Source organism: Caretta caretta, chromosome 11, assembly GCF_965140235.1.
Source record: "Caretta caretta isolate rCarCar2 chromosome 11, rCarCar1.hap1, whole genome shotgun sequence".
Lineage (NCBI taxonomy): Eukaryota > Metazoa > Chordata > Testudines > Cheloniidae > Caretta > Caretta caretta.
In genome coordinates, this window is record NC_134216.1 from 1698178 (window position 1) to 1722874 (window position 24697).

Below are 24697 nucleotides of genomic sequence, written 5' to 3' on the forward strand. Positions count from 1 at the left end.
AGAAGTGCCTGTCTCAGCTGCCGTGGGATTGGGGCAGCAGGTGGGTGGTGGTTTTGGCCTCTTTAGAAGCCTGAGCCTAGCACACCCATATCCCTATTCTGTGCCCAACTTGCTGTGTGATGGCTTTTCCTGAATGAGGAAGAGGCTTTTGGCCTGGTGGAGAGAGGGAGAGTACAGCCCTTTCCCCTCCTAATTTGGGGCAGAGGGTACTTAAAAACTGGGAGAAGTTGAATTCTTCAGTCCCAACTCTCATCATTCAGCCAGGATCAGCCAGTTTCTTAGCTTAGTGCTTCTGCAGGAAAGGTCAGCTATGAAATCATTAATGCTGCTGATCATAGACTCATAGACTTTAAGGACAGAAGGGACCATCATGATCATCTAGTCTGGCCTCCTGCACAATGCAGCCCATGGAATCTCACCCACCCACTCCTGTAACAAACCCCTAACTTCTGTCTGAGCTATTGAAGTCCTCAAATCGTGGTTTAAAGACTTCAAGGTGCAGAGAATTCTCCAGCAAGTGACTCGTGCCCAACGCTGCAGAGGAAGGTGAAAATGGTCCAGGGCCTCTGCCAATCTGCCCTGGAGGAAAATTCCTTCCCGACCCCAAATATGGCGATCAGCTAAACGCTGATGTGGGCAAGACTCACCAGCCGGACACCCAGGAAAGAATTCTCTGTAGTAACTCAGATTCCACCCCATCGAACATCCCATCACAGGCCATTGGGCATATCTACCACTAGTAGTCGAAGATCAATTAATTGCCAGAATTAGGCTATCCCATCATATCATCTCCTGCATAAACTTATCAAGCTTTGTCTTGAAGCTAGATATGTCTTTTGCCCCCACTGCTTCCCCTTGGAAGGCTGTTCCAGAACTTCACTCCTCTGATGGTTAGAACCCTTCGTCTAATTTCAAGTCTAAACTTCCTGATGGCCAGTTTATATCCATTTGTTCTTGTGTCCACATTGGTACTGAACTTAAATAATTTCTCTCCCTCCCTGGTATTTATCCCTGTGATATATTTATAGATAGCAATCATATCTCCTCTCATCCTTCTTTTAGTTAGGCTAAACAAGCTAAGCTCCTTGAGTCTCCTTTCATAAGACAGGTTTTCCATTCCTTGGATCATCCTAGTAGCCCTTCTCTGTACCTGTTCCAGTTTGAATTCATCCTTCTTAAACATGGGAGACCAGAACTGCACACAGTATTCCAGGTGAGGTCTCATCAGTGCCTTGTGTAATGGTACTAACACCTCCTTATCTCGACTGGAAATACCTCGCCTGATGCATCCCAAGACCGCATTAGGTTTTTTCACGGCCATATCACGTTGGCGGCTCATAGTCATCCTGTGATCAACCAAAACACCGAGGTCCTTCTCCTCCTCTGTTACTTCCAAGTGATATGTCCCCAGTTTATAACAAAAATTCTTGTTATTAATCCCTAAATACATGACCTTGCACTTTTCACTATTAAATTTCATCCTATTACTAATACTCCAGTTTACAAGGTCATCCAGATCTTCCTGTATGATATCCCAGTCCTTCTCTGTATTGGCAGTATCTCCCAGCTTTGTGTCATCTGCAAACTTTATTAGCACATTTCCGCTTTTTGTGCCAAGGTCAGTAATAAAAAGATTAAATAAGATTGGTCCCAAAACTGATCCCTGAGGAACTCCACTGGTAACCTCCCTCCAACCTGACAGTTCACCTTTCAGTGTAACCCGCTGTAGTCTCCCCTTTAACCAGTTCCTTATCCACCTTTCAGTTTTCATATTGACCCCCATCTTTTACAATTTAGCTAATAATTCTCCATGTGGAACCGTATCAAATGCCTTACTGAAATCGAGGTAAATTAGATCCACTGCGTTCCTTTTGTCTAAAAAATCTGTTACCTTCTCAAAGAAGGAGATCAGGTTGGTTTGACATGATCTACCTTTTGGAAAGCCATGTTGTATTTTGTCCCAATTACCATTGACCTCAATGTCCTTAACTACTTTCTCCTTCAAAATTTTTTCCAAGACCTTGCATACTACAGATGTCAAACTAACAGGCCTGTAGTTACCCGGATCGCTTTTTTTACCTTTCTTAAAAATAGATGTTTAAAGTGTCATCATTAGGCTCCAGTGTAAACCCGATGGATGGGGACAGGGAGAGTTCATGTGTCGCTCTGGGCCTGTCTCCTGTTTGGAAGGTATTCCTGTGACCACAGGGGTGGGCTGTTCAGTGCAAATCAGTGCCGGGGGCCCTGCAGGCCTGGAGCACAGCAGAGTGACCCCATGGATAGCTGGGTGGGGGCCATGCAGGGTGTCTCCCTGGGCCCTTGCCACGTGGTGCCTGGATTTCCAATGAACATGCTGCGTATTCCCATGTGGGACGGTGAGAAGTGGATCCAGGCCTGGGGGCGGGGGGGAGCTGACCACCGGCCACTCCCTGGGATGCATTCACAGGGCAGCCAGTGCGAGACAGGAGTTTGGCCAGGGCTGGGATCTCATGGATATCAGCCCTGCCTGGGGGGAGACCCCTCTGATTGGCCACTCTCCCCACTTCCCCTTCCTCTGGGGAAGGGCAGCCAATTGGAGTTGCTGCTCTTTGCCCCACCCCTTCCCCAGGAGCCAGGGGAAATTTTAGGGAGGGGAGGGGGCTCTAAAGAGCAGCTCAGGGCGGCGCCTCGTCCCTCTCCTGTGAGCAATGCGTGGTTCTGCTTCCCCCCATCCCTTGTCCTGGCGAGGGGGGAGGAGGGTGCAGAGCCCCTGCAGCTGCAGGAGTAGAGGTGGGGCTGCAGGGGGGCAGAATTAATTGCTGGGCTGGAGGAGGGGCCAGTGTTGGGTCTGTGCCATCTGGCAGCCACGAGAGCCATCACAGCGGGCCAGGGGCACCTTGCTCTGTGCCTTTCGGGGCGTTGGCAGCGCTGGACTGCCCAGCCCGTGCTGGGGGGTGGGCTTCAAACAGCGAAAGGCCCCCAAAACACACCAGAGACTTGAGCTTCCCCCTCAGCTCTGCCAGTGCCCCTCACTCCCGACCCGCAGCCCCCTGCTCTCCCAGGACCCGGCTCGGTTCAGGCTCCCAGTGCACGTTAAAGGCTCAGCCTCCATCATTTGAGTCCATAAATATTAGTTTCTGCAGGGTTTAATGAAGCCATTATGCAGGGCACGGCCCGTGGCCTTAACAACGGCTCTGTGGCCTCGATTAAAGGGACCTTTCAGTTGCTTTCAAGTATTTTTAGAAAGGGGGGGGAACCCCAGCTGAGCTGGGAGAGGAAAATCCCGAGCTGGCCTGGTACAAAACTAAGGAAATAGCACCACCTAGACTGCAGCTCCCTCCCTGGCTCAGCTGGCAAGCTGCTGGGTCCTCTCTGCTCTGTGCCCGAGGGGCTAGTCCTGCTCCCGCTCTGCAAGATCTGGGGCCATGCGGCTCTGTCAGCCCCCCAGCAGGCCTGGTCCAACCCTGGGGGGTTTCCTGCTCTGCCCAGTGCCAGGTGCCCAAGTACTAACTGGGGAGGGTCATGCTATAAATAATGTGATGATCTCAAGAAGCACCTTCCCTGGGCTCAGCACCGCCTTGTACAGAGGGGAAACTGAGGCACAGAAAGAGGCAGCACTTGCCCAAAGTCACCCAGCAAGTCAGCGCAGGGAATAGACCCAGGAGTTCTGGCCCCCACCTCACTGGCCCACCAGTGGTTAGGGAACAGCCCTGGCTCTTTGCGGGACATCCCCCGGCAGAGAACCTTGCTCCCCCTTGCCCTATGGGTGACAGCAGGGTCTGCCTGTCCCCAAAGTGCCATCTATGCCCCCACACTTTGAGGGGGTGGGCTCGTTTTGTGCAGCGCTTTGCATGCTTCTGCCCTTCCCACAGAGCACAGGGATGGATCCAGAGCAGGAGGGGGTATCCCTAGCCTCCAGCCCCATGGGTGGGGTATTCCCCCTAGTCTCCAGCCCCATGGGCAAGGGATTCCCTCTAGCCCCCAGGGGGCAGGGGCTCACTTCCTCCAAGGGTAGGGGGACTGCTGCTCTTCATTAGGCCTTGGTTATTAACAAGTGTGATGGATTCTCTTTCCCTATCTTGTGCATGCTCCGGGCCCGGACGCCCTAGTGCTGGGGCTGAGGGCCTGGCGGGAGGTGACACACGTGGGGGCCTTTCCCGTATGCTCTGGGGTTCCCTGCCCTTTGAGCTGTCCGCGGGCATTCCTGCTGTCTTAATTTGTGATTGTGAGGTGAGGTTTGTTCCTCTGGACCTGCCCCTGCCCAGCCCTGGAGCAGCCTTGCTGTTATGGATATTAACAGTAGGGGTTATGGGGGCCCCATTGTGCCAGGAACTGCCCAGATCCCGACCAAGATCAGGGACCCATTGCACCGGGTGCTGCCCAGCCCCTGACTGAGATCAGGGCCCCATTGTGCCAAGCGCTGCCCAGTCCCCAACCGAGAACAGAGCCCTGTCATGCCAGGCATGGCCCAGCCCCCGACCGAGGTCAGGGCCCTGTTATGCTGGGCACTGCACAGACCCTCTGACTAAGATCAGGACCCCTTGGACCCCCCACATGGTCTCAGTCCCAACCCAGGCCCCTCGGACCCCCACAATATTCAGAAGAAACATTAAGAACAGTCCTGCTTCGTCACACCTAGCTGCAAGGCCCCTCCCCCACAGCTCTGATGGTGTGGGGCGCTTCAGGAGATACTGATGGGCTGTGGGGAGGTTGAGGGGCCCAGTGAGGCAGGGGTCTGTACTCACTTGCTGGTTGCTTGTTAGTGTTAGTGATCCAGACGGTTTGGAGAGCCCGTGGTAGGGGGTGAGCGGCACCACTCACCCGGACTCAAGGCTGTTGCTTTGTGGCATCGGATGCCCATGGGTCCGGCAGAGGCCTCCAGGGCTCCCCTTCTCTGCAGCAACCCCAGTGGTAGTTGTGGGAAGGAAACAGCTCCGCAACCAAGTGACACAGAATCATGAGTGTGTGGGGGAGGGACTTATGTGGGTGTTGCGGTGCTGCCGGGTGTTGGGGGACGTTGGGTGTCATGGCACTGTGAGGGGGGCATTGGTGGGCTTTGTGCTGCCTGGGGGTGGTGGGGCATACCTGGGTTGTGGTGCCATTAGCTGGGCTGGGGGGTGTACGTGGGTGTCGTGACACCGTGAGTGGGGTCGGGGGACGTACGTGGGCCTCGTGGCACTGTGAGCGGGGTTGGGGGGGTGTACGTGGGTGTGGTGGCACCATGAGCGAGGTTGGGGGGGGCGTACGTGGGCGTTGTGGCGCCGTGAGTGGGGTCGGGGGACGTACGTGGGCCTCGTGGCACTGTGAGCGGGGTTGGGGGGCGTATGTGGGCCACGTGGCACTGTGAGCGGGATTGGGGGGCGTACATGGGCATCGTGGCACCGTGAGTGGGGTTGGGGGCATACGTGGGCATGGTGGCACTGTGAGCGGGATTGGGGGGGCGTACGTGGGCGTTGTGGCACCGTGAGTGGGGTTGGGGGCATACGTGGGCATGGTGGCACTGTGAGCGGGATTGGGGGGCGTACGTGGGCGTCGTGGCACCGTGAGTGGGGTTGGGGGCATACATGGGCATGGTGGCACTGTGAGCAGGGTTGGGGGGGTGTATGTGGGTGTCGAGGCACCGTGAGCGGAGTCGGGGACGTACATGGGCATCGTGGCTCCGTGTGCTGGCGGGTGCGTTTCTCATACGCAGGTCCTGGGGGTGGGTTACCCACCAGCTGGAGAAGGTGTCTCTGGGCTAGAGGGGAGAGTTCACGGCGGATGCTGCAAAAGGCCTGTCCCTAGGAGTGCCAGGCCAGGCCAGCGGAGCGACCGATCTAGACCAGTCTCCTGTTCCTGGTGAGTGCCCAGTCCCCAGCCCAGCCCTGCCCTCCCCACATAGCCCTGCCATGGGATGGCGAAGCCCCAGAGAGGCAGGTGGAGTGGGATGAGGCTCCTGCCTCGCCCCTTAATGGCCTGGAAAATGCCTCCCAAGCAGCATGCCCCAAGCCCTCCCCTCTGTGCCAAGCCCCCAGGAGCCCATCCCTGAGGGGTCCTGCCAGGGAGATGCAGGGGGCTAACTGGGGAGTTGGGGGCTGCTCACCTGGCACTTTCCCATGTGGCACTGGAGGGGGAGGGCAGCATTAGCCCCTTGGCTGGCAGGGCTCACGGAGGCCATGGCGTGTTGGTTAATACGTGGCTATTGATTCTCGGCGTGCAGCTGGCGGCCCCAGTCCTGCTTCCCCGAGGGGACAGGTGCTGGGGCAGGGGATGGAGCAGCCTTGGGAGCCGGCGGTCCCAGCACCTCTGGAAATCCAGTCGCAGGGCTCTCAAGCTGGGCATCCCACCTCAGTGGGTGCTTCTGGCTGCGCCCGCATGCTTGAGGTGCCCAGAATGAACCCCATTGCTTGCTCCCCTGCAGCATGGTGCCCCCCGGGCCAGCATGGCACCCATCTCGGCATGGCAGGCCACTCCTGGGAACTAGCCTGACCTGGGCTCTGCCCCTCTGGGACCCGCCCCGGCTTCTGCCTCTCGCCTGGCCTAGCCAGAGCACCCCGGGAAGGGCTGTGGCACTGGGCGGAGGCTGCCCAAAGGAGTTGGCCCACCTGGGGAGATGAGGCTGGCTGTGGGGAGAGGGGCACAGCGCCCTCCCTGGTGCAGAGCCGAGGGGGCTGGAGGGGGCTTGGCCGGCCCCTGGCCTGGGTAGTGAAATCAGGGTGTTGTGTTTACTTTCCCCTATTGGCAGCTGGAAGGGGAAGCCCATCCCAGCCCCGCATTGTTGTCTCAGCGAGTTAATCAGATCCCATAATCCTGTTGTGGAAATATCGGGCCTCCCTCCAAACAATAGAGACCGAGAATATTGTGGTTAAATTTCAACCAGCTGCCTCCCTGCTCTGTTTGATCCCCCCTCCCAGGGCGCGCTGGGGCATCTGGTATCAGCCCTGATGCAGGGGGAACAGGAATCTTCGCCTGCTCTGCTCCAGGAACCCCGCACACCTGCAGCCCCGAGCAAATAGAGCCCAGGAGTGGGGGGCCCTGCTTGGGCTGCAGGGCTCCCGGGTGGGGGGTGCCCGCTATGACGGGCTCAGGGCCCCTCCACGTGTGTTTTTTGACACCTGTCGAAGTCGCCCGGGTGGCCTGGGAGCCGGGGTCCCCAGAGCAGGGCTGGTTCCCGGGGTGGAGGGAGCCCTCCGGCCTCGCTCTCGTTGTCGGGGTGGGGGCAGCTGCCTACCGGGGCTCGCCCTCAGGGACAGGTGGAGCGGGACCCTCCCCGGCCAGTGGGGTGGGCTCCGACCAGCGGCGCTCTTGGCAGGGGGAGGAGGCTGCCGGCAGCCCATGGCAGGTTCCGCGGGGAGGCGGAGGGAGGGAGCTGGGAGGCTGGGACATGGGCAGGGTGCGGTCCTGGCGGTTCCCGATCCCGGATCTCTTCAATTTCCCCTCTCACTCGTGCCCTGGGAGTGGAGACAGCAGCGGCTCCGGCTCCAGCTCCAGCCCCTGCAGCCACCGCCGCCCTGACCACCAGGGCGCCAACCGCGGGGACTCCGGGCAGCCGGGCCCCGGCCCCGCAGCAGCCGCCCCGCTGCCAAAACAAACGGCCCTTCGCTATTTATTGGAGGCGGCCGGGCAGGAAAGCTCAGAGCAGGCGGCCAGCCCCAGGCGCCGGGCAGCAGCAGCGGGGCGCACGGCAGCACCTGCCCGGCACACGGCCGCCTTTACGCACTGGATGGCGACCCCCCTGGGGCACGGCGAGCACCCCGGCCGAGCCTGAGGGGCTCCCGGGCTGAGGACCCCCCTGTCGCCCGCCTCCCCTCCCCGGCGGAGCTGCCCAGCGTCCCCGCTGTCCCCGGACTTCCCTGCCATGAAGCTGGCCCGGCTCCTGCTGCTCCTGAGCGGATGCGCGCTGCTGCTGGCCCCGGCGGTGCGGGGGTGCGGGCCGGGCCGGGTGGTGGGCAGCCGCCGGCGGCCCCCCAGGAAGCTCATCCCGCTGGCTTACAAGCAGTTCAGCCCCAACGTGCCCGAGAAAACCCTGGGCGCCAGCGGCAGGTACGAGGGCAAGATCGCCCGGAACTCGGAGCGCTTTAAGGAGCTGACCCCTAACTACAACCCCGACATCATCTTCAAGGACGAAGAGAACACGGGAGCCGACCGCCTCATGACCCAGGTACGGGCCCAGCCCCTCCCCGGGCCATGCCAGGCTCCTGAGCCCTCTGCGCCCTGCAGTCCTTCCTCTCCGGGGGAGCCCTGCTCTCTTCCTCCCCGCTCCCCCGGCTCCTGCCCTGATCCCTGCTTCAGCCATGCCGGGCTCCGGGGGACATTCCACATCCTGTCCGGGGGCCCCGGCTCAGGTGCTGGGAGGGAGGCCTGGAAGTGCCCCGCCGTGCGGGGTAGACCAATGGCCCGAGCAGATGCTTCCTCCCCGGATAGCTGCCCGCTGCGGTGACCCTCTGCTGCAGGCACCTGCCCTCCCGAAGGCCCCTCTCCAGTCAGATCCCCGATGCGCGGCGGGGGTCTCCTCTGTTCTCCCAGGCCCGGCTTCGTTTGTTTGCCCTCCGCTGCCCTCCTTCCCCCGAGCCCGGGGACCTTCCCCATGCAGTGACCGGCGGCGCGGGGCGGCAGCGTTGCAGGGGGGCCCAGGATCTGGAGGCGGAGAGGAGCTGCGGGGATCAGGGCGCGCGGCGCGGCTCTCCCATTCACCTGCCGGGCAGCGTGCGCTCTGGGTCTCCGGCTGCGGGCCCCGCGCCCGTCAGCCCCAGTCCGAGGCGCAGGAGGTGGCGAGTTCACAGCCGGCCCCCGGCAGCCACAAGATGCTCGGAGTCACGAGGGGCTTCCCGGGCGCAAGCTGCTGCCCCAGCCCGCTAGGAAGTTCCCGTCCCTGGAGGGAGTCGGGGGCGGATGCTGTGGAGGACCAGAGCGCTGGAGGGAGCGGGAGGGGGTGGGCAGTGGCATCCCCCTGCCTGCCCCGGGAGGCCCCCAGCTGGGCAATCCCTTGGCACTGGCTGGGGGTAGGGTTCAGTGTCTGAAATCTCCAGAGCCCTGGGACCCAGTGCTGTGGGGCGGGCAGTGGAGGGTGTCTTGGACCCAGTGCTGCAGTGGGGGGAGGGGGGGCAGTGGAGGGTGTCTTGGACCCAGTGCTGCAGGGGGGGGAGGGGGGCAGTGGAGGGTGTCTTGGACCCAGTGCTGCAGTAGGGGGAGGGGGGCAGTGGAGGGTGTCTTGGACCCAGTGCTGCAGTGGGGGGAGGGGGGCAGTGGAGGGTGCCTGCGCCCCAGGGCTGGGGAGGCAGAGCTGCTGGGGGTCGTGGAGCTGTGCCAAAGCAGTGTAGAGAGCCTTCTCCGGCTGCAGAGGGACCAGGAAAGGGGGACGGCTGGGGCGACCCTTGTCAGCACCCACAGCACAGACTGACCCTTGGCTGCTCAGTGGTCGGGTCCTCTGTCCCCTCGGCTAGGGTCTGAGACCACAGCCGGGTCCCTGCTGGCGCTGCCCGCTGGGGACTGAGTGGAGCAGGTGGCTGCGTGGGCTCCGCAGGGCGGTAGGAGCCCCTTGTTGGCACGAGTGACTTGGGCCCACGGGGAGCAGAGCAGGAGCTGGTCGCTGGTCGCTGGCCGCTGGCCGCTTCCCACAAAGGCTCTGGGCACACCTGGGTGCCCAGCTCCGCGGCGGGGCAGGCCTCTTCGACGAGGGCCTGAGAATGGGGCGAGGAGGGGAGGGCTCGGGTGTGACTGCCGCGGGCATGACACCGAGCACCGTGCCCCCCACCCGGCCTCTGTCCAGGGGCTGAGCACCCGGGAGGGCGGTGGAGGTGGGGGCAGTGGCCTTGCAGGGCTCCGTCCGCGTGACCGGCTGGCATTGCCCAGGGCGGCAAAGCAGAACCTCGCGCTCTCCACTGCGGAGGTGAATGTCCCCAGAGCCCTGGGCAGAGCTGCCTAGCAGGCACAGCCTTCACTCAGAGCAGGCAGCTCGCTGCGCAGCATTGGCCAAGCCCTCACCCTCTCCGTGCCTCAGTTTCCCCCTGCCTCTGGGAGCTGGGGGGTTGCTGGTAGGGGGTGGGTTGATGTCTGGGGCGGAGTGTTTGGAAGTTACTGACCCTCCCCGGGCGTGGCCCAGTCTAACGTAGGGGACAATGGCCTGTCGTAAATTCCACCTGGAAGCCAGCAGAGGCGGCCTGGGACAGGAGAGGGTGGCTCCGGGACGAAGGTTACCCGGCGTTTCGGTGTGGGCAAGGAGAATGCCTGCGGCTTTCAGGAATGCAGATAAGGAGCTTGGTCCCAGCCCTCTCTGCTGATTTACAGCCCAGGTGAATTTCCCAGCAGAGACTGGGTCCCAGGGCTGGAGGCCGGCGCTGGCTGCGCTGGGCCCGTGGGTTCCTGGCTGGCGGGGGAATGGCTTGCATGCCCTGGGCTGAACACAGGAGGCTGTGAAAGCGGAGGTTCGGTGGACTCCGGCCTTGGTGTGTGTGAGGACAGGAGAACTCCAGGAAGTGAGTGTCGGGCAGTCTGACATCACTGGGGACTGGATCCCTGGATAGGTGCCGCCCGGGACAGCCCCCTGCACTCCAAGCTGCTCCTGCCTGACCTGCTTGGACCTCTGCTGAGTCTGCCAGCCAGGGGCAGTTAGTGCCAGCTGGGGTGTGGGCTGGGAGCCCAAAGCACTTCACAGCTAGTAATGACTGTCACATGGGTCACTAATGCCAGTTGCTGGATCAAAGCCGGCACCCCCTAGAGGGGACAGGCCCCATGTCCCATTCCCTGTCCCCCTGAGCCAGCCAGTCCCTGCCCTGGGGCCAGATCGGAGCCAGCGCCCCCTAGAGGGGAAAGTCCCAGTGCCCCATTCCACCCCTTTCCCCCCGCCCTCCCCCGAGCCAGCCAGTCTTCTGCTCTGGAGCCTGATCACAGCCAGCGTCCCCTAGAGGGGACAGGCCCCATGTCCCAACTGTGAGCCCTATTCCTGTCTCTCGCTGCACCACGCAGGGCAGAACCGGTCCCAAGTAATCCCAGGGTGTCACTCTTCTCGCCGTGTGTGTGGAGTGGCCAGCCCAATGGGGCTCTGACCAGAGCCTCTCGGTACCCCACAGCCCAGACATTACATCTGAAAGTGCCCTGCTGCCCTGGGGGCTGGATGCCCGCTGGCCTGGCCCTGGTGGGAGCCCAGTGGCCAAGATGTAGGGACACCTGGCTGGGGGAGCAGGGGGCTGCCAGCCAATCGCACCAGGACTCCCAGCGCCCTTGGGGCAGCAGCCTTCCCAGTGCCCCCTGCAGGGGAGGGTGAAGGGAGAGATGCCCCTAGGGCCCCAGGCGGCTTGAGGTGCAGGCTCCACGCTGCCAGGATGGCTGGGAGGGGACGGGACCCACTCCCATGCAACCCCTCGCCTCACTGGCTTTTACTGCTGTTGACTCACCTCAGAACCTGTTTTCCCCAAGTCCAAGGGTCTGGGCGTCTGGGTGGTGCTGGGAGATGCTGGGGGGCGGGGAGGGCTGCTCCCCGCCTCCCCTTATCGGTTCATCTGCCTCAAGAATCTGCGTCTGTTTGCTCTGCGCTGGGCCTGCTGGCAGGCGCTGAGAGAAGGCCCCACCTTTCCCCTCCCACGGAGCCGGCCCCTCACCACCCTCGCTGGGCAGAGGAATTTCTCAGGTGCCCCCCCACAGTGCCATTTGGGCCAGCCTCATTGCCCAGCCCCACTGGCCTGCAGACCCAGTGTGCTGCCCCCTCCCAGCGGGCTCCTCACCCCCCACCCTGCATAGTGGGGCTGGCAGTGCCTGGGCAGGCTGCCCTGCTGAGGAAATGCCACTGACTCCCCGTCCCCCGCAACACAGGGACGGCAGGGCCTTGGTCCCCATCCAGGGTGTGGCTGCTGGCTGCCCTCCATGTGTGTGTGGTGTGGGGGGCTCAGCCTGGCCCTGCCATATTGGGGCTCCTAGTGGGAGTGGGTCCCGCCTGGTCTTGCTTGTGAGTGACTCCGCTGGGAGCTGAAGGTGCCAGGCGGGCACAGCATATGAGCCTGGTGCCAAACGCCCTGCGAGCAGGATCACCCTAGGGGAGGGGCACTCCCTCTCCAAGGCCCCGTTCAGCCCTCGGCCTCTGCTGGGACCATCAAGCTTGGCACAGAACTCAGCTGGGAGCCCTGAGCAGCTGGGCACGACCTCTGGTCAGTGCTGACTGGGCTGGTGCTGGCTCCTCGCCCTGGGGGAGCTGGTCCTTCATAGTGAGTGAGCCTGCTTACCTGCCACGTGGGCCGGGGTCTCTCCGGGCATCTCCAAGCCGTGCTCTCCCTCTGGCCTCCCCCTACAGCTCTCCGAGCTCTGGAACCGCAGGGGCTGCATACCTGAGACAGGGTGTTGGATGCCACTCCTGCCTGAAACCAGCTGCTGTGTGAAGGGCACCAGCCCCTCTGAGGGCCCAGGGCACCTGCTTAGGCTAGCAGCCTGTCTCCACAGCCGATGGCTCAGGGGGCAGCATTACCCTCCCCCCCACCTGTAATGTCCCTGGCTGGCTGTGCAGAATGGGAGGGCAGAAAGTCCTGCAGCGTGAGACTGGATCCATCCTGTCGCTCGTGTCCTTAGCGTGCAGAGCTACTCACGCACTGCACAGCCATGACATTGCCCTCGCCGGCTCCCTCTTGTGGCAGAGAGTTCCACAGGCCAACTGGGCGCTGTGACTCCCCTGCCAGTGATTTCCTCGGGTGGCTGCTCATGGCACTGGGCAAACTGAACCCAGGGTGGGTTCTTGCTGTGCCCTTCCCAGCCATCACCACCCCAGGCAGTGATGCAAGCACCTGGCAGCCCTGCTCCAGTCCTGAGCCTGTCTCTGTGGCCAGCTCTGTGTGCCAGTCTCTGGGATCTCTCCCTCTCTCTCCCCGTCGTGATCTGAGTAGGTGGCTGCCACCTGTCGCCATGGCGGTGGCCTGGGTCGGGGGGCAGCCAGCTCTGCTCTCACTGAAGACCTGGCAACAGGCCAAGGCAGATCCCAGACTACATGTAGCCGTGTGGACGCTGGCCAGGCTGCAGCGTGCCCACTGGTACAGGGCATCCGGGCATGGAGGGATTTCTGTCTCCCCCGCCCTGTGGGCACCTTTGCCCCCGCCCCACGATGGGGTGTACCTGAGCTGCACTGCCCTGGCCATGCCCTGCTTTCTGAGCTGGAGGCAGCCTGGTGCCGGGGAGCATCCCGTGCCCCGAAGGGGAGCGCCTGGCTGCGATCCCTGCCCCGTCCCCAGGCACTCGGCGGTGGGGCCTCTCTGGCACGGCAGTGACACCTGCTGGCTACAGCTGGGAATGGCAGAGCAGCACTTTGCTCCAGCCACAGGGACCTTCGCCCTCCCAGCTGCCCCCTGCACACCCCCTCCCTGGCGTGTGTCCACACAGCAGGGCCTGGGTGGCTGGGAGCCGCCCTAGGCTGGGGTGGGACAGGTTTGCTCCCTGGCCAGCGGCCGAAGCGAAAGCAGCTGGGGTCTGAGCCCCCTTCCCCTGACGCCTGCCCTGTGCAGCCATGTTCCCATCGCCTGGGACAGTGTGCCCCATGGATGGGGAAGTGCAATGCAGGGGGTGTGCCTGGGGCTGGGGAGGATTTCAGGTGACGCTAAACTGTGAGGAGCTGAGAATCCCATGGGGGACCCAGCAATCAGCAAGCATCTTTCTACCCATGCAGCACCTAGCACGGGGGGTCCTGACCCGTGACTCGGCTCCTCGGAGTGAGGGTCCTATGCAGCCAGGAGAAGGGGGAAATAACCTGACGGCCAGATGTGCACTGGGAGGAAGGGCTGAGAGAGGGGTGGGGAAGAGGCCAGGAGCTTGCAGGGGATCTGTAAGCATAGGGGGCCTGGGCATGGTAGGGGCGGCTCTAATCTGCTGGGGGGATCCACCGCCGGGAAGAGGTGAACATGCCGTGTGTGCAGGCTTGGCAGGCCCATATGGGGCTCCAGTTACCCCAGCTTTGCTGGGCCCCACCCACTCCCATTGCACAGATGTTTAGGGGACCCCCTGAGCTCAGCGTCCTGCTGCAATTGTTCCCCCCTTTTCCTCTCATCTATCCTGTGGGTGTGTTTCTGTCTGTCCATCCCAGAGGAGCTGCTCCAAGGATGGGGTGGAAGGGAGGAAAGGAACAGCTGAGCTGGGGGCCATGTGCAGACTGAGCTGGGGCTATGGGGCTGCATGCTGGGGGGTCGAGGGGTGTGACCAGGGGCGATGGGATGAGGCTGGGGAGGGGCGTCCTGGCCGGATGCCGTTGTCTGCCGAGGGAAGGGGTCGGGGTCGGAGAGAGCGCAGTCATGGCGCGTGATGCCCGGGGACCAGGGGGGCAGCCCTGCCTGATGCTGGGGTTTATGGGAGCCACCGCATGTGCGCCCCCTGGCTTGGAGGATGTCAGGTGCAGCTAGGGCGGCGGGGGGGATCAGGGCTGCTGTGGGCCCTCAAGGAAGAACAGCCTCCCCCTCCTGCCAGCTGCTGTGAGCTGGAGTCAAACCAGTGCCCGGGGGACCGGGCCCATCCCTGCCTGGCTGCAGAGCTGAGCGGGCCCCGTGCCAGCCTCCCCGCCCGGCCAGGAGGGGTGTCTCTGGGGCTGGCTGGGCTGCATGGCCAGGGGGCTGAGGGGGACGTGGTGGCCCCACTCCCAGTCAGGCTGGTGGCACCCACGCCGTGGTGCCATGTCCCTGCGCAGCAAAGGGGAGGTGGTTCATGGGGACAAACCCCCCCCCCATGAATTGTGTTTGTTAAATTCCTTCCGTGTCTTATCTCTGGCTGGCCCCGACACTGAGACTGCACCCGGCAGTTGGGGAGCACGCGGGAGGGGGTCGGGGGGAGGGCAGAGAGGAACCTCTCTGGGGCAAAGGCCCCCTTCCCCCACCCCCTCCCTTTGCATCACAGCCCCCCCCCAGCCCCACTGCATCAGGAAGGGCCCCCCAGCACTGTGGCCCCCCCTCACATTGCAGACTTTGCCTGTCACCCACCCTAGACCTGTGGATGGGGAGCCCCGAGCCCATACCTCCCATCCCTGCACTGACCCCGTCAGCCCCTCCAGCAAACTCTCTTCTGCCTCTCCTGGGCCCTCCCCAGCCCAAGGGAGGTGTCATGGCCAGAGCAGCCGCAGGGTGGGGCCTCCTGGTTTGGGAGGGGCAGGGGGGGCCTGGGAGAGCCCCAGGGAGAGAACTCAGTGCCAGGCTCTGAATGCCCGGCGGTGATGCCCTGTCCAGCCTTCCCCACGGGGACCCCAAGCTGGGCTTGGAGCTTCCTGAGCTCACAACTGACGTGAGAGTAGAAGCCTCAGCTGCAGCCTTGGAACGTCTCACAATTATCATCACACGGCTATTCTTCACCCTCCATCCTCCTGCGGGGCAGCCAGGGCTGGGCTGGCAGGGGCTGCGGGTCGGGAGTGAGGGGCACCAGCAGAGCTATGAGGGGGAGCCCAGGGCTGGGCTAGCAGGGGCTGCGGGTCGGGAGTGAGGGGCACCGGCAGAGCTGGGGGGAGCCCAGGGCCGGGCTGGCAGGGGCTGCGGGTCGGGAGTGAGGGGCACCGGCAGAGCTGGGGGGAGCCCAGGGCTGGGCTAGCAGGGGCTGCGGGTCGGGAGTGAGGGGCACTGGGCTAGCAGGGGCTGCGGGTCGGCAGTGAGGGGCCCCGGCAGAGCTGGGGGGAGTCCAGGGCTGGGCTAGCAGGGGGCTGCGGGTCGGGAGTGAGGGGCACCGGCAGAGCTGGGGGGAGTCCAGGGCTGGGCTGGCAGGGGCTGCGGGTCGGGAGTGAGGGGCACCGGCAGAGCTGGGGGGAGTCCAGGGCTGGGCTGGCAGGGGCTGCGGGTCGGGAGTGAGGGGCCCCGGCAGAGCTGGGGGGAGTCCAGGGCAGGGCTAGCAGGGGGCTGCGGGTCGGGAGTGAGGGGCACCGGCAGAGCTGGGGGGAGTCCAGGGCTGGGCTGGCAGGGGCTGCGGGTCGGGAGTGAGGGGCCCCGGCAGAGCTGGGGGGAGTCCAGGGCAGGGCTAGCAGGGGGCTGCGGGTCGGGAGTGAGGGGCACCGGCAGAGCTGGGGGGAGCCCAGGGCTGGGCTGGCAGGGGCTGCAGGTCGGGAGTGAGGGGCACCGGCAGAGCTGGGGGGAGCCTAGGGCTGGGCTGGCAGGGGCTGCGGGTCGGGAGTGAGGGGCACCGGCAGAGCTGGGGGGAGCCCAGGGCTGGGCTGGCAGGGGCTGCGGGTCGGGAGTGAGGGGCACTGGCAGAGCTGGGGGGAGTCCAGAGCTGGCATAGCAGGCCGCTGTGGGTCGGGAGTGAGGGGTTGCCTCAGGTCCGGCAAGTTGGGGGTTTCTCATGCCGCTGATATTGGCTCCAGTGGTTCAGGGATGACAGACCAAGCTCCCCCCCAGGTCACCAAGTTGGACTGAACCCCGGCCCGGCCCTCCCAGTTCGCGGCCTGGGTTCTGGGGGTGCATCTGTCTCCAAACCCTTCCTTGCGCTGATCCCTGTTCCTGGTGGGAGCCCGGGGCTCCGGGTGCCTGGGGGAGGGGCGGCAGTGGGGGAGGGGGATACAGAGGGCTCGGACATGGGGCTATGGGCTGGCACGAAAGTCACACCCCCAGGTTGTAGAACCAGCAGGAGCACGTTCCTCCCTGGCTGGGTTGGGGGCTGCCCTGGGGCCGCGTTTCCCTGGGGGTCGGGGGCTGGAGGAGGGGCTGTCCTGGGGCTGGGGGCGGAGCGTGGGGAAGGGCCGTCCCTGGGGTCTGCGGTGCCCATGTTTGGGATGGTTTTTCGCTGGGGGCTCTGATCTGACCAGGAGACTCCCTCAGACCTTAGCCATCAGTGCAGCCCCATCCCTGTCCTCCTGGGGGCGCCCTCCCCCGGCTCTGCAGGGCACCCACCCTGGCTACGGAGGGAGCCGCTGGAGAGTGTTTCCAGCCTCCCCCTCCCCCAGCACTGGGGCAGTGAGAGTGAGAACCGCCCCCCATGGGGGCTGGGAGGGGGCTGTGGGGCTTGGTTCTAACCCCCCAGGCTAGCAGTGACCCAACAGCCTTGCCAGCTGCCGGGAGGCCGGGGTGAGGGTCTGCCGGGTCTCAGCCCACCGCCCCATGAGTCAGTGCCCACCTCACCAAACCCATGGGCACCAGCTGGGCCCCTCACTGCCAGGCCCAGCAGAGGGTTGCCCAGACTGCGCCAGGGCCCCCGCGGGGCGGGTGTGAGGGGGAAGTGACTGCAGGGCTCAGCTCCTGCCGACTCCGTGGCTCCCCGTGTGTCCCTGGCCCTGCCAGTCGGGGAAGGGGTCTGCCAGCCTCGCCCCCCGTGGACGGGGAAGCGATTGCCAGGGGTGTGGTGTGGACGTGGCACCCCGGGGCAGTGCGGGTCGTGCCCAGAGGCTGTGGGGCTGCTGAAGGGAGCCTGGCCCGTATGGGCACGCGGGAGCAGCTCCGGGCGGTGCGTGGCACCGGCCCAGGCCATGGGTGGGGGCGCCGGGGAGGGGCAGGGAAGGCGTCGCACCAGGGTTGGAGGTGACGAAAGACGCGAAGGCGTCATGGCGGGAGAGGCAAAGTACCGGCATGGCTCTGAATCTGGCCAGGAGCCAGAGAGCAAAGCGGGGGCTGAAAGGGTCAGTTTGCATCGGGGCAAAGGCTACTCGCGGCCACGGGTGGGTTGCTCGAGGCAGCAGCGAGCTGGGAAGGGGGACAGGTGTGTGCGGCTACGCCAGGTGAATTCGATTAACGTGAGGCACTTCAGGGAGCCCCGAAGAAGCTGGGGAGACGGGGCCCACGGCGGCCGGTGAAACAGTCCCGTGTATTCTGGGGGTGGGTGTAAACGATTCACACACTCGCGGGGTCTGATTCCCTGGATCCCCCAGGAAAGACCTGCGTCCAGTCGCTGTGTGCGGCACTGCTTGCCCGTCCCCCTGGGGGCATGGCCCCGCCACAGGGGTCTCGGGAGGGTGACGAGAACGGCCCAGGCCGCCTAGGCTGCAGAGCGGGGGCTGTGATGGGGCGGGGAGGGGCTGGATTTACAGGGCGCGGGGGGAGGGGTAGCTAGGTGCACTCTGTGTGGGGCATGGGGGATCCCCACATGCAGCAGGGGGCAGCAGAGGGCTGGCTTTGCAGTATGGGGCAGAGGGAGGGGGAACCCCCCAGCAGGGGTCGGGTCCGGCTGCCCCATGTACAGCCTGTTTGGCTCCCAGCAATGTCCTGGGGGTGCAGAGTAACAGGCTGATAAACCCTAACCCCCCCACTCTGTCCTGCCCCCCGGTCTGTCCTGCCTCTCCCCCTGTCTTGCCCCCCCCGCTCTGTCCTGCCCCTCCCCCCTCTGTCCTGCCCCCCGCTTTGTCCTGCCCCTGCTTTGTGCTGCCCCACTCCCCACTCTGTGCTGCCCCCTCCCGGCTCTGCACTAATTCTGCCCCCTGCCCGCAGCGCTGCAAGGACCGCCTGAACTCCCTGGCCATCTCGGTGATGAACCAGTGGCCGGGGGTGAAGCTGCGGGTGACCGAGGGCTGGGACGAGGACGGGCACCACTCGGAGGAGTCGCTGCACTACGAGGGCCGAGCCGTGGACATCACCACCTCCGACCGGGACCGCAACAAGTACGGGCTGCTGGCACGCCTGGCCGTGGAGGCTGGCTTCGACTGGGTCTACTACGAGTCCAAGGCCCACATCCACTGCTCCGTCAAGTCAGGTGGGGCAGGCCGGGCAGGGCGCTGCTCGCACGTGTGGCCGTGGGACCCGGGAGCTGGGGGCAACTGCTTGGCTGGACCAGCCTGGCCCCACTACCCCGCAGCCCCTGGTCCCCTCCCTTGCCCACCTCCACTCCAGTGCCCCCACCCACCTTGCCCTTGCCTAATCCATCTCAGCCTCCTGCCCGCCCTGCCCCACACCCCCAGCTGTCCTGCCCACCCTGCCCCCACCAAACTCCACCCAGCTGTCCTGCCCACCCTGCCCCCACCAAACTCCACCCAGCTGTTCCATCACTCTGCTTGCACCGCACCCGCTCCCCCACCATGCTGTCCTACCCAGCGTACCCTCGCCCTAGGCTGCAACCCCACCTTAGTCCCCCTCGCCACCATCCCATCCCCTCCTGAACCCCCAACCCATCCAGCGCCATCTCCCCCCCCCACATGCCACCTCAGGCTCTGCTCACGCCCCTGCCCCCGCTTCCTCTGCCCAAACATCAGAGCCACATGGCACCTCACCTGCCCCCCCATCTTTGAGTCTCCCCCATCCCATCTCCCCTGCTCCCCCTCCCCATCCTGTGCTGGGAAGACAGCAGCTCCATGGCTGTGGGGAGATGGGAGGCAGGGGCTGGTTGCTCTGGGGTGAGAACGAACAGCTCGGGGTAGAGCTCAGACACGGCATCTTGAAACATCCCAGCTTGGCAATGTCTGCTCAGGGGGAGCCTAGAGTTGGCTAGCAGGGGGCTGCGGGTCAGGAGTGAGGGGCACCGGCAGGACTGGGGAGAGCCCAGGGCTGGGCTAGCAGGGGCTGCGGGTCAGGAGTGAGGAGCACCGGCAGAGCTGTGGGGGTGTCCGGGGCTGGGCTAGCAGGGGCCTGCGGGTCGGGAGTGAGGGGCACCGGCAGAGCTGGGGGGAGCCCAGGGCTGGGCTAGCAGGGGGCTGCGGGTCGGGAGTGAGGGGCACCGGCAGGACTGGGGGGAGCCCAGGGCTGGGCTAGCAGGGGGCTGCGGGTCGGGAGTGAGGGGCACCGGCAGGACTGGGGGGAGCCCAGGGCTGGGCTAGCAGGGGGCTGCGGGTCGGGAGTGAGGGGCACCGGCAGGACTGGAGGGAGCCCAGGGCTGGGCTGGCAGGGGCTGCGGGTCGGGAGTGAGGGGCACCGGCAGAGCTGGGGGGAGCCCAGGGCTGGGCTGGCAGGGGCTGCGGGTCGGGAGTGAGGGGCACCGGCAGAGCTGGGGGGAGCCCAGGGCTGGGCTGGCAGGGGCTGCGGGTCGGGAGTGAGGGGCACCGGCAGAGCTGGGGGGAGCCTAGGGCTGGGCTGGCAGGGGCTGCGGGTCGGGAGTGAGGGGCACCGGCAGAGCTCGGGGGAGCCTAGGGCTGGGCTGGCAGGGGCTGCGGGTCGGGAGTGAGGGGCACCGGCAGAGCTGGGGGGAGCCCAGGGCTGGGCTGGCAGGGGCTGCGGGTCGGGAGTGAGGGGCACCGGCAGAGCTGGGGGGAGCCTAGGGCTGGGCTGGCAGGGGCTGCGGGTCGGGAGTGAGGGGCACCGGCAGAGCTGGGGGGAGCCCAGGGCTGGGCTGGCAGGGGCTGCGGGTCGGGAGTGAGGGGTCAGGCTGTGTTTGGGATTGAGGCGTCATCACCTGCTTTGTCTGTTGCCGTTGGCTCGGGGTGCGAGCATCTGTCCCACCCAGACATGAGCGCACAGGACTGGGAGGCCCTGCTGGGGGGCCCTGCTCTCGCGGGATCCCTGCCCCTGCTCTGTGAGGGCTGCTGGGGCTCCCCACCACTGGAGCTGGGCTGGGGGGACCCTCACTCCGGCACGACTCGGGGTGAATTCTGGGCAGGAGCCGATTGTCCCGTCAAATCCTCGCCGGGAGCCTGTCCCTGAGCCCTGAGGGCCTGGGCACGGCGCGGCCGCCTGGCCACAGGACCCGCCCGGGCGGCAGGGCCAGGACCTGGCGCCAGCTCCCCGGGCCCTGGCAGCCCGGCGGGCAGCGAGGGGTCTGTGGTGCACGGTGCGCAGATTCCTCCCAGCAGAGACCCCCGGATAATTCCCGTCCCGCAGCACCCCCAGGACGTGCCCCTCGAGAGGAGGCGGGTTCGGGCCGAGCGGGCGGGCGTTGACTGTGGCCTCTTCTCGCTGTGCTTTGCCCAGTAGCGTGATGGGAGGCGCCCTGGGCACGCCCAGCCTCTGGGCTCTGGCCGCTGGGCAGGAAGCGTTTGCTAGGCCCCGGTTCCCCCCACGCGGGGCCCGTCCTGATGCCTTGGCCTGGATCCATCAGCCTCGCCTGCTCGGACACAGCCTGGGCCCCCGCGCTGACCGGCTGCCCCGGCCCAGGCCAGGATGGGCGCGACCGGGACCAGGAGCGAGCCGTGCTGGAGAGAGGACAGAGCAGGGCAGGGCCCCCGGACAATGGAGGGAGCTGGCAGCTGGGCACCGAGTGGCCCTGGCTAGGGAGCTCCAGTGTGCGGCTGCTGCGCCCCTGGGCTCCAGGCCTCCTGCCACGATCTTTGGGGACCCCCCCCCGTGTCTGCCACGCCACTGGGAGCACGTGGTGCGTGGCTGGGACCGGGCGCGGGCTGCGGGGGGGGCTGCTCTCCATCCTCAGCTCTGCACGTCGGGGGCAGCTGGCCTGCCCCATGCCGGGGAATAAACCCATTTTATTTTTGTACCGTGGCCACGGGGACCCTTCTGTGTATCATGCCCACCCCCACCATCACCACATCTGTTCCTCCCCCCGGCCTGCCCCGAACACCCCCCATCACCTCCCCTTTGCCCCCGCAAACACCCCCCCCGAGTGTCCCCTCACCTGCCCCCACCTGCTCTGTCCCCCCCACCTGCCCGAACACCCCCCATCACCTCCCCTCTGCCCCGCCCCAAATGCCTGCCCTCCATGTCTGCCCCAGTGACCCCTGCTCCTCTGTGGCCCCCCGCACTCCCCGGCCTGGCTCTTTTGTGCCCATCCCGATGGGCTGGGGGAGTCTCTCTATCAGGCAGGATCAGGGCCAGCAGGTGGTGCCAGGTGCCCAGGTTCGGGGCTCTGCCCCAGGGACTGTCCCTGGCCGGATCCATCCCCCTGCCGGGGCTTTCTCCCCTCATTTGGTTTAAATTCTCCCCACTGGTTCCCCCCCCCATTGGCACTGAGCCAGGCCAGGCAGCGTCACTCTCTGCCTGTGGCCAGGCTCTGAGCCCCCCGTGGGGCTGGTGCTGGTGCTGAGGGGCCTGGGCAGGATTGGGGGGCGGCTCCCAGGGGCACCTTCGGGGGCTGAATCTGCAACTGTGGGAAATAAAAGGATTTGCTTTGGAGTTTGATGCTTTTCTCAATCAGCCTCCAGCCCAGGGTGGGGCCGCAGCAAGGATAGGCCATTCTCCCTCTTGCTGGCCTGGGGGGGGGAGTGCCAGGGGGAGCCTGCCCAGGAAGGGAGCCGGGGGGGGGGGTCTGCAAGTGGCAGGGAAGTGGGGGGCAGGAGGCCATATCTGGATGAGGGTGTCACATGGGGGCGGGAGTTTGAGTGGGGCTGTGTGGGGCGGAGGGGCAGGAGGAGCTGGGGAGGGGCTGTGCAGGGGGACAGGAGGAGTGGGGGAGGTGTGGGTGAAAGGGAAGAGAGAAGGTTGGGGGGCGCTGAGGGGTGGGAGCAGGTGAGGGGGAGGCGGTGGGAAGGGAACAGGGGTGAGAGAAAGCCCTGTACACCCAGCCCTTGGACCCCCCAGTGCCCACCCCCCTGGGCACCCAACCCTTGGACCCCCCTCCCAGTGCCCACCTGCCCACCACCCTGGGCGCCCAGCCCCCTGGAGCTCAGCATGGGGGGTGGGGTGGCCAGCTTGTCAGTGCTCCAGCCCCCCACTTTGGCAGGTGCTGCACTGGAGATAGGCCAGCTCCCGGGGATGTTCCCCCCCAAACCCCTTCCCTGCCCCCTCTGGGATGTTACCCCCCAAACCCTCCTGCTCCACGCTCCCTGCCCCCTCCAGGGGTTTGGTGACTAAACCCCCCCCCCCAGCACCCGTGGGCCAGCCAGTCTTGTGGGCACAGGCTGGGGCGAACTCACCTGGGGGTTGGCATTGGGGGCGCCAGCCCGGTAACACCCCCCTCGCCTGCCCGGGGTCCAGCTGGCAGGAGCTGCAGACAGTCCCACCCCCAGCCGGCTGCCCAGTGCAGCGGGTCTGGCTCCGGCCCCCAAGCCTGGAGCAGGTTTCTGGCTGTGAGGGCAGATGGGCGACAGGCCCCACAGGGCCAGTGGGAGACCTGCTGACCCCCCACACACACACCCGCTAGCAACAGAGCCCTACAGATTGGGGGCTCGGTTACAGCCCCACCCCCACCCCATGCTCAGTGCTCCTCGGGGCGTGCCTGGAACCCCCCAGCTGGGGGGGATGCGGCTGCAGGTGGGGGTGGGGGATGGGATACAAATGGAGGCAGGATGGGATTGTGAGCTGGGGGCAGTGGGTAGGTTACTGGGTGTTTTCAAGCTGGGGTGTGGAGGGGGTGAAGGGTCCTGGGGCGCATGGGGGGCAGTGCAGAATATTGCCCTTACAGGAAGTGTGGGGTAAATTGGGGGGGTTGCACTCTGGCTCTGGCTGTTGGGTTGAGGCAGGTCCCACCCCAGAGGCAGCCACATGTCAGCACTGGGGTGGGTGGTCTCCCTGTATAAACAGACCCTACGCCCCACCCCAGAGGTGGCTGCATGGCCCGCCAGGTCAGGGATCCGCAGGGTAACCGCCCTGTCCTCTCTCGTTCCCTCTAGAGCATTCGGCGGCAGCGAAGACGGGTGGCTGCTTCCCTGCCCGGGCCCTGGCGACGCTGGAGAGTGGGGCGAGGACCCCGCTGTGGGCGCTGCGCCCGGGGCAGCGGGTGCTGGCTATGGACGAGCAGGGCCGGGCCACCTACAGCGACTTCCTGGCCTTCCTGGACAAGGAGGCGTCGGCGCCCACCACCTTCCACGTGATCGAGACCCAGGAGCCGCCCCGTCGACTGGCCCTGACCCCTGCCCACTTGCTGTTCATGGCCGAGAACTCCACGGCGCCCGCTGCCCGCTTCCAGGCCGCCTTCGCCAGCCACGTGCGGCCCGGGCACTACGTGCTGGTGGCAGAGGTGGGGATGAGCCTGCGGCCGGCCAGGGTGGTGGATGTCTCCACCCAGACGGACTTCGGGGCCTACGCCCCCCTCACCCGTCACGGGACCCTGGTGGTGGATGATGTGGTGGCCTCCTGCTTCGCCCTGGTGCAGGAGCAGCGGCTGGCGCAGCTGGCGTTCTGGCCGCTCCGGCTGTACCATAGCCTGGCGGGCGGGCACAGGACGCAGCCGGAGGGTGTGCACTGGTACTCGGGGCTGCTGTACCACCTGGGCCGGCTGCTGCTGGCCCCGGAGAGCTTCCACCCGCTGGGGACGGCCCAGTTCGAGAGCTGAGGGCTGCCGGGGAGAGGAGAGGGACGGGCGGAGGGGTGGCCATTGGGCCGCTCTGCCGGGAGCAGTGCCCGGGGCAGCTGCCTGGGAAGAGGAGCCATCCACGCTCTGAATGCCGCCTGCCCTAGGAAGCGGGGCCGGCTGAGCCCGCGCAGGGCCCGGCCAGAGTGGGCAGGGAGGCTGGGGCACGTCCTCCCCTGGGCCCGGGTCCCGTGTGCCAGCGAGGCTGGGCACCACCACGGACAGACCCCTGCGGAGCCACCAGCCTGGGGCTGGGGGACCCGTCTCATGTCCCCAGCTACCCCAGCTGCTCCGGGAGGCCTGGACCTGTGGGGCCCGGACGCCAGTCTCCCCTGTCTGCTGCTGGCGCCAGGGCTGCCCCGGCTCCCTGCCAGCCTGGGCTCTGCCAACCAGCCCAGGGCCCCGGGACGGGGGCTGCTGGGGGGGCGCCCCCAGATGAATCTACATGCTGCTATTTTTGTGCGTGAGGCGAGTTCCAGGGACGGTGGTGAAGGGGGAGGGGCCAGGCGGGAGCCCCCCATGCTGGGGGCAATGGCGGGGGGTGTGTGGAGGTGCCCAGCACAGGGGCCGGTGGGGGGCAGGGCACGGCAGAGGAGAGATCTGAGTGCCAGAGCGGCTCCGTGCCCAGCCAGGCCGCCCGACTGCCTGCGCCCCAAGGGCTGGGCTGGGCTGGGCAGACACCCCCTCCCGGCAGGGCAGCCCCCTGCGCCAGCAA

General features: G+C 65.5%; 1 protein-coding gene across 1 annotated transcript; it reads left to right on the forward strand.

Moving 5' to 3' along the window:
* Nucleotides 1–7386: 7386 nt before the first annotated feature.
* Nucleotides 7387–24469, forward strand: IHH (Indian hedgehog signaling molecule). The gene is made up of 3 exons (XM_048868759.2): nucleotides 7387–8119; nucleotides 18309–18570; nucleotides 23303–24469. Exons 1-3 carry the CDS (start codon nucleotides 7817–7819, stop codon nucleotides 23962–23964), a joined length of 1227 nt encoding a protein of 408 aa, XP_048724716.2. The 5' UTR covers nucleotides 7387–7816; the 3' UTR covers nucleotides 23965–24469.
* The last annotated feature ends 228 nt before the right edge of the window (nucleotides 24470–24697 follow it).

Coding starts and splice junctions, on each gene's coding strand:
- IHH (XM_048868759.2), top strand. CDS start 7,817: ATGAAGCTGGCCCGGCTCCTGCTGCTCCTGAGCGGATGCGCGCTGCTG. Junction 8,120..18,308: donor CCGACCGCCTCATGACCCAG/GTACGGGCCCAG, acceptor CCCTGCCCGCAG/CGCTGCAAGGACCGCCTGAA. Junction 18,571..23,302: donor CCACTGCTCCGTCAAGTCAG/GTGGGGCAGGCC, acceptor CGTTCCCTCTAG/AGCATTCGGCGGCAGCGAAG.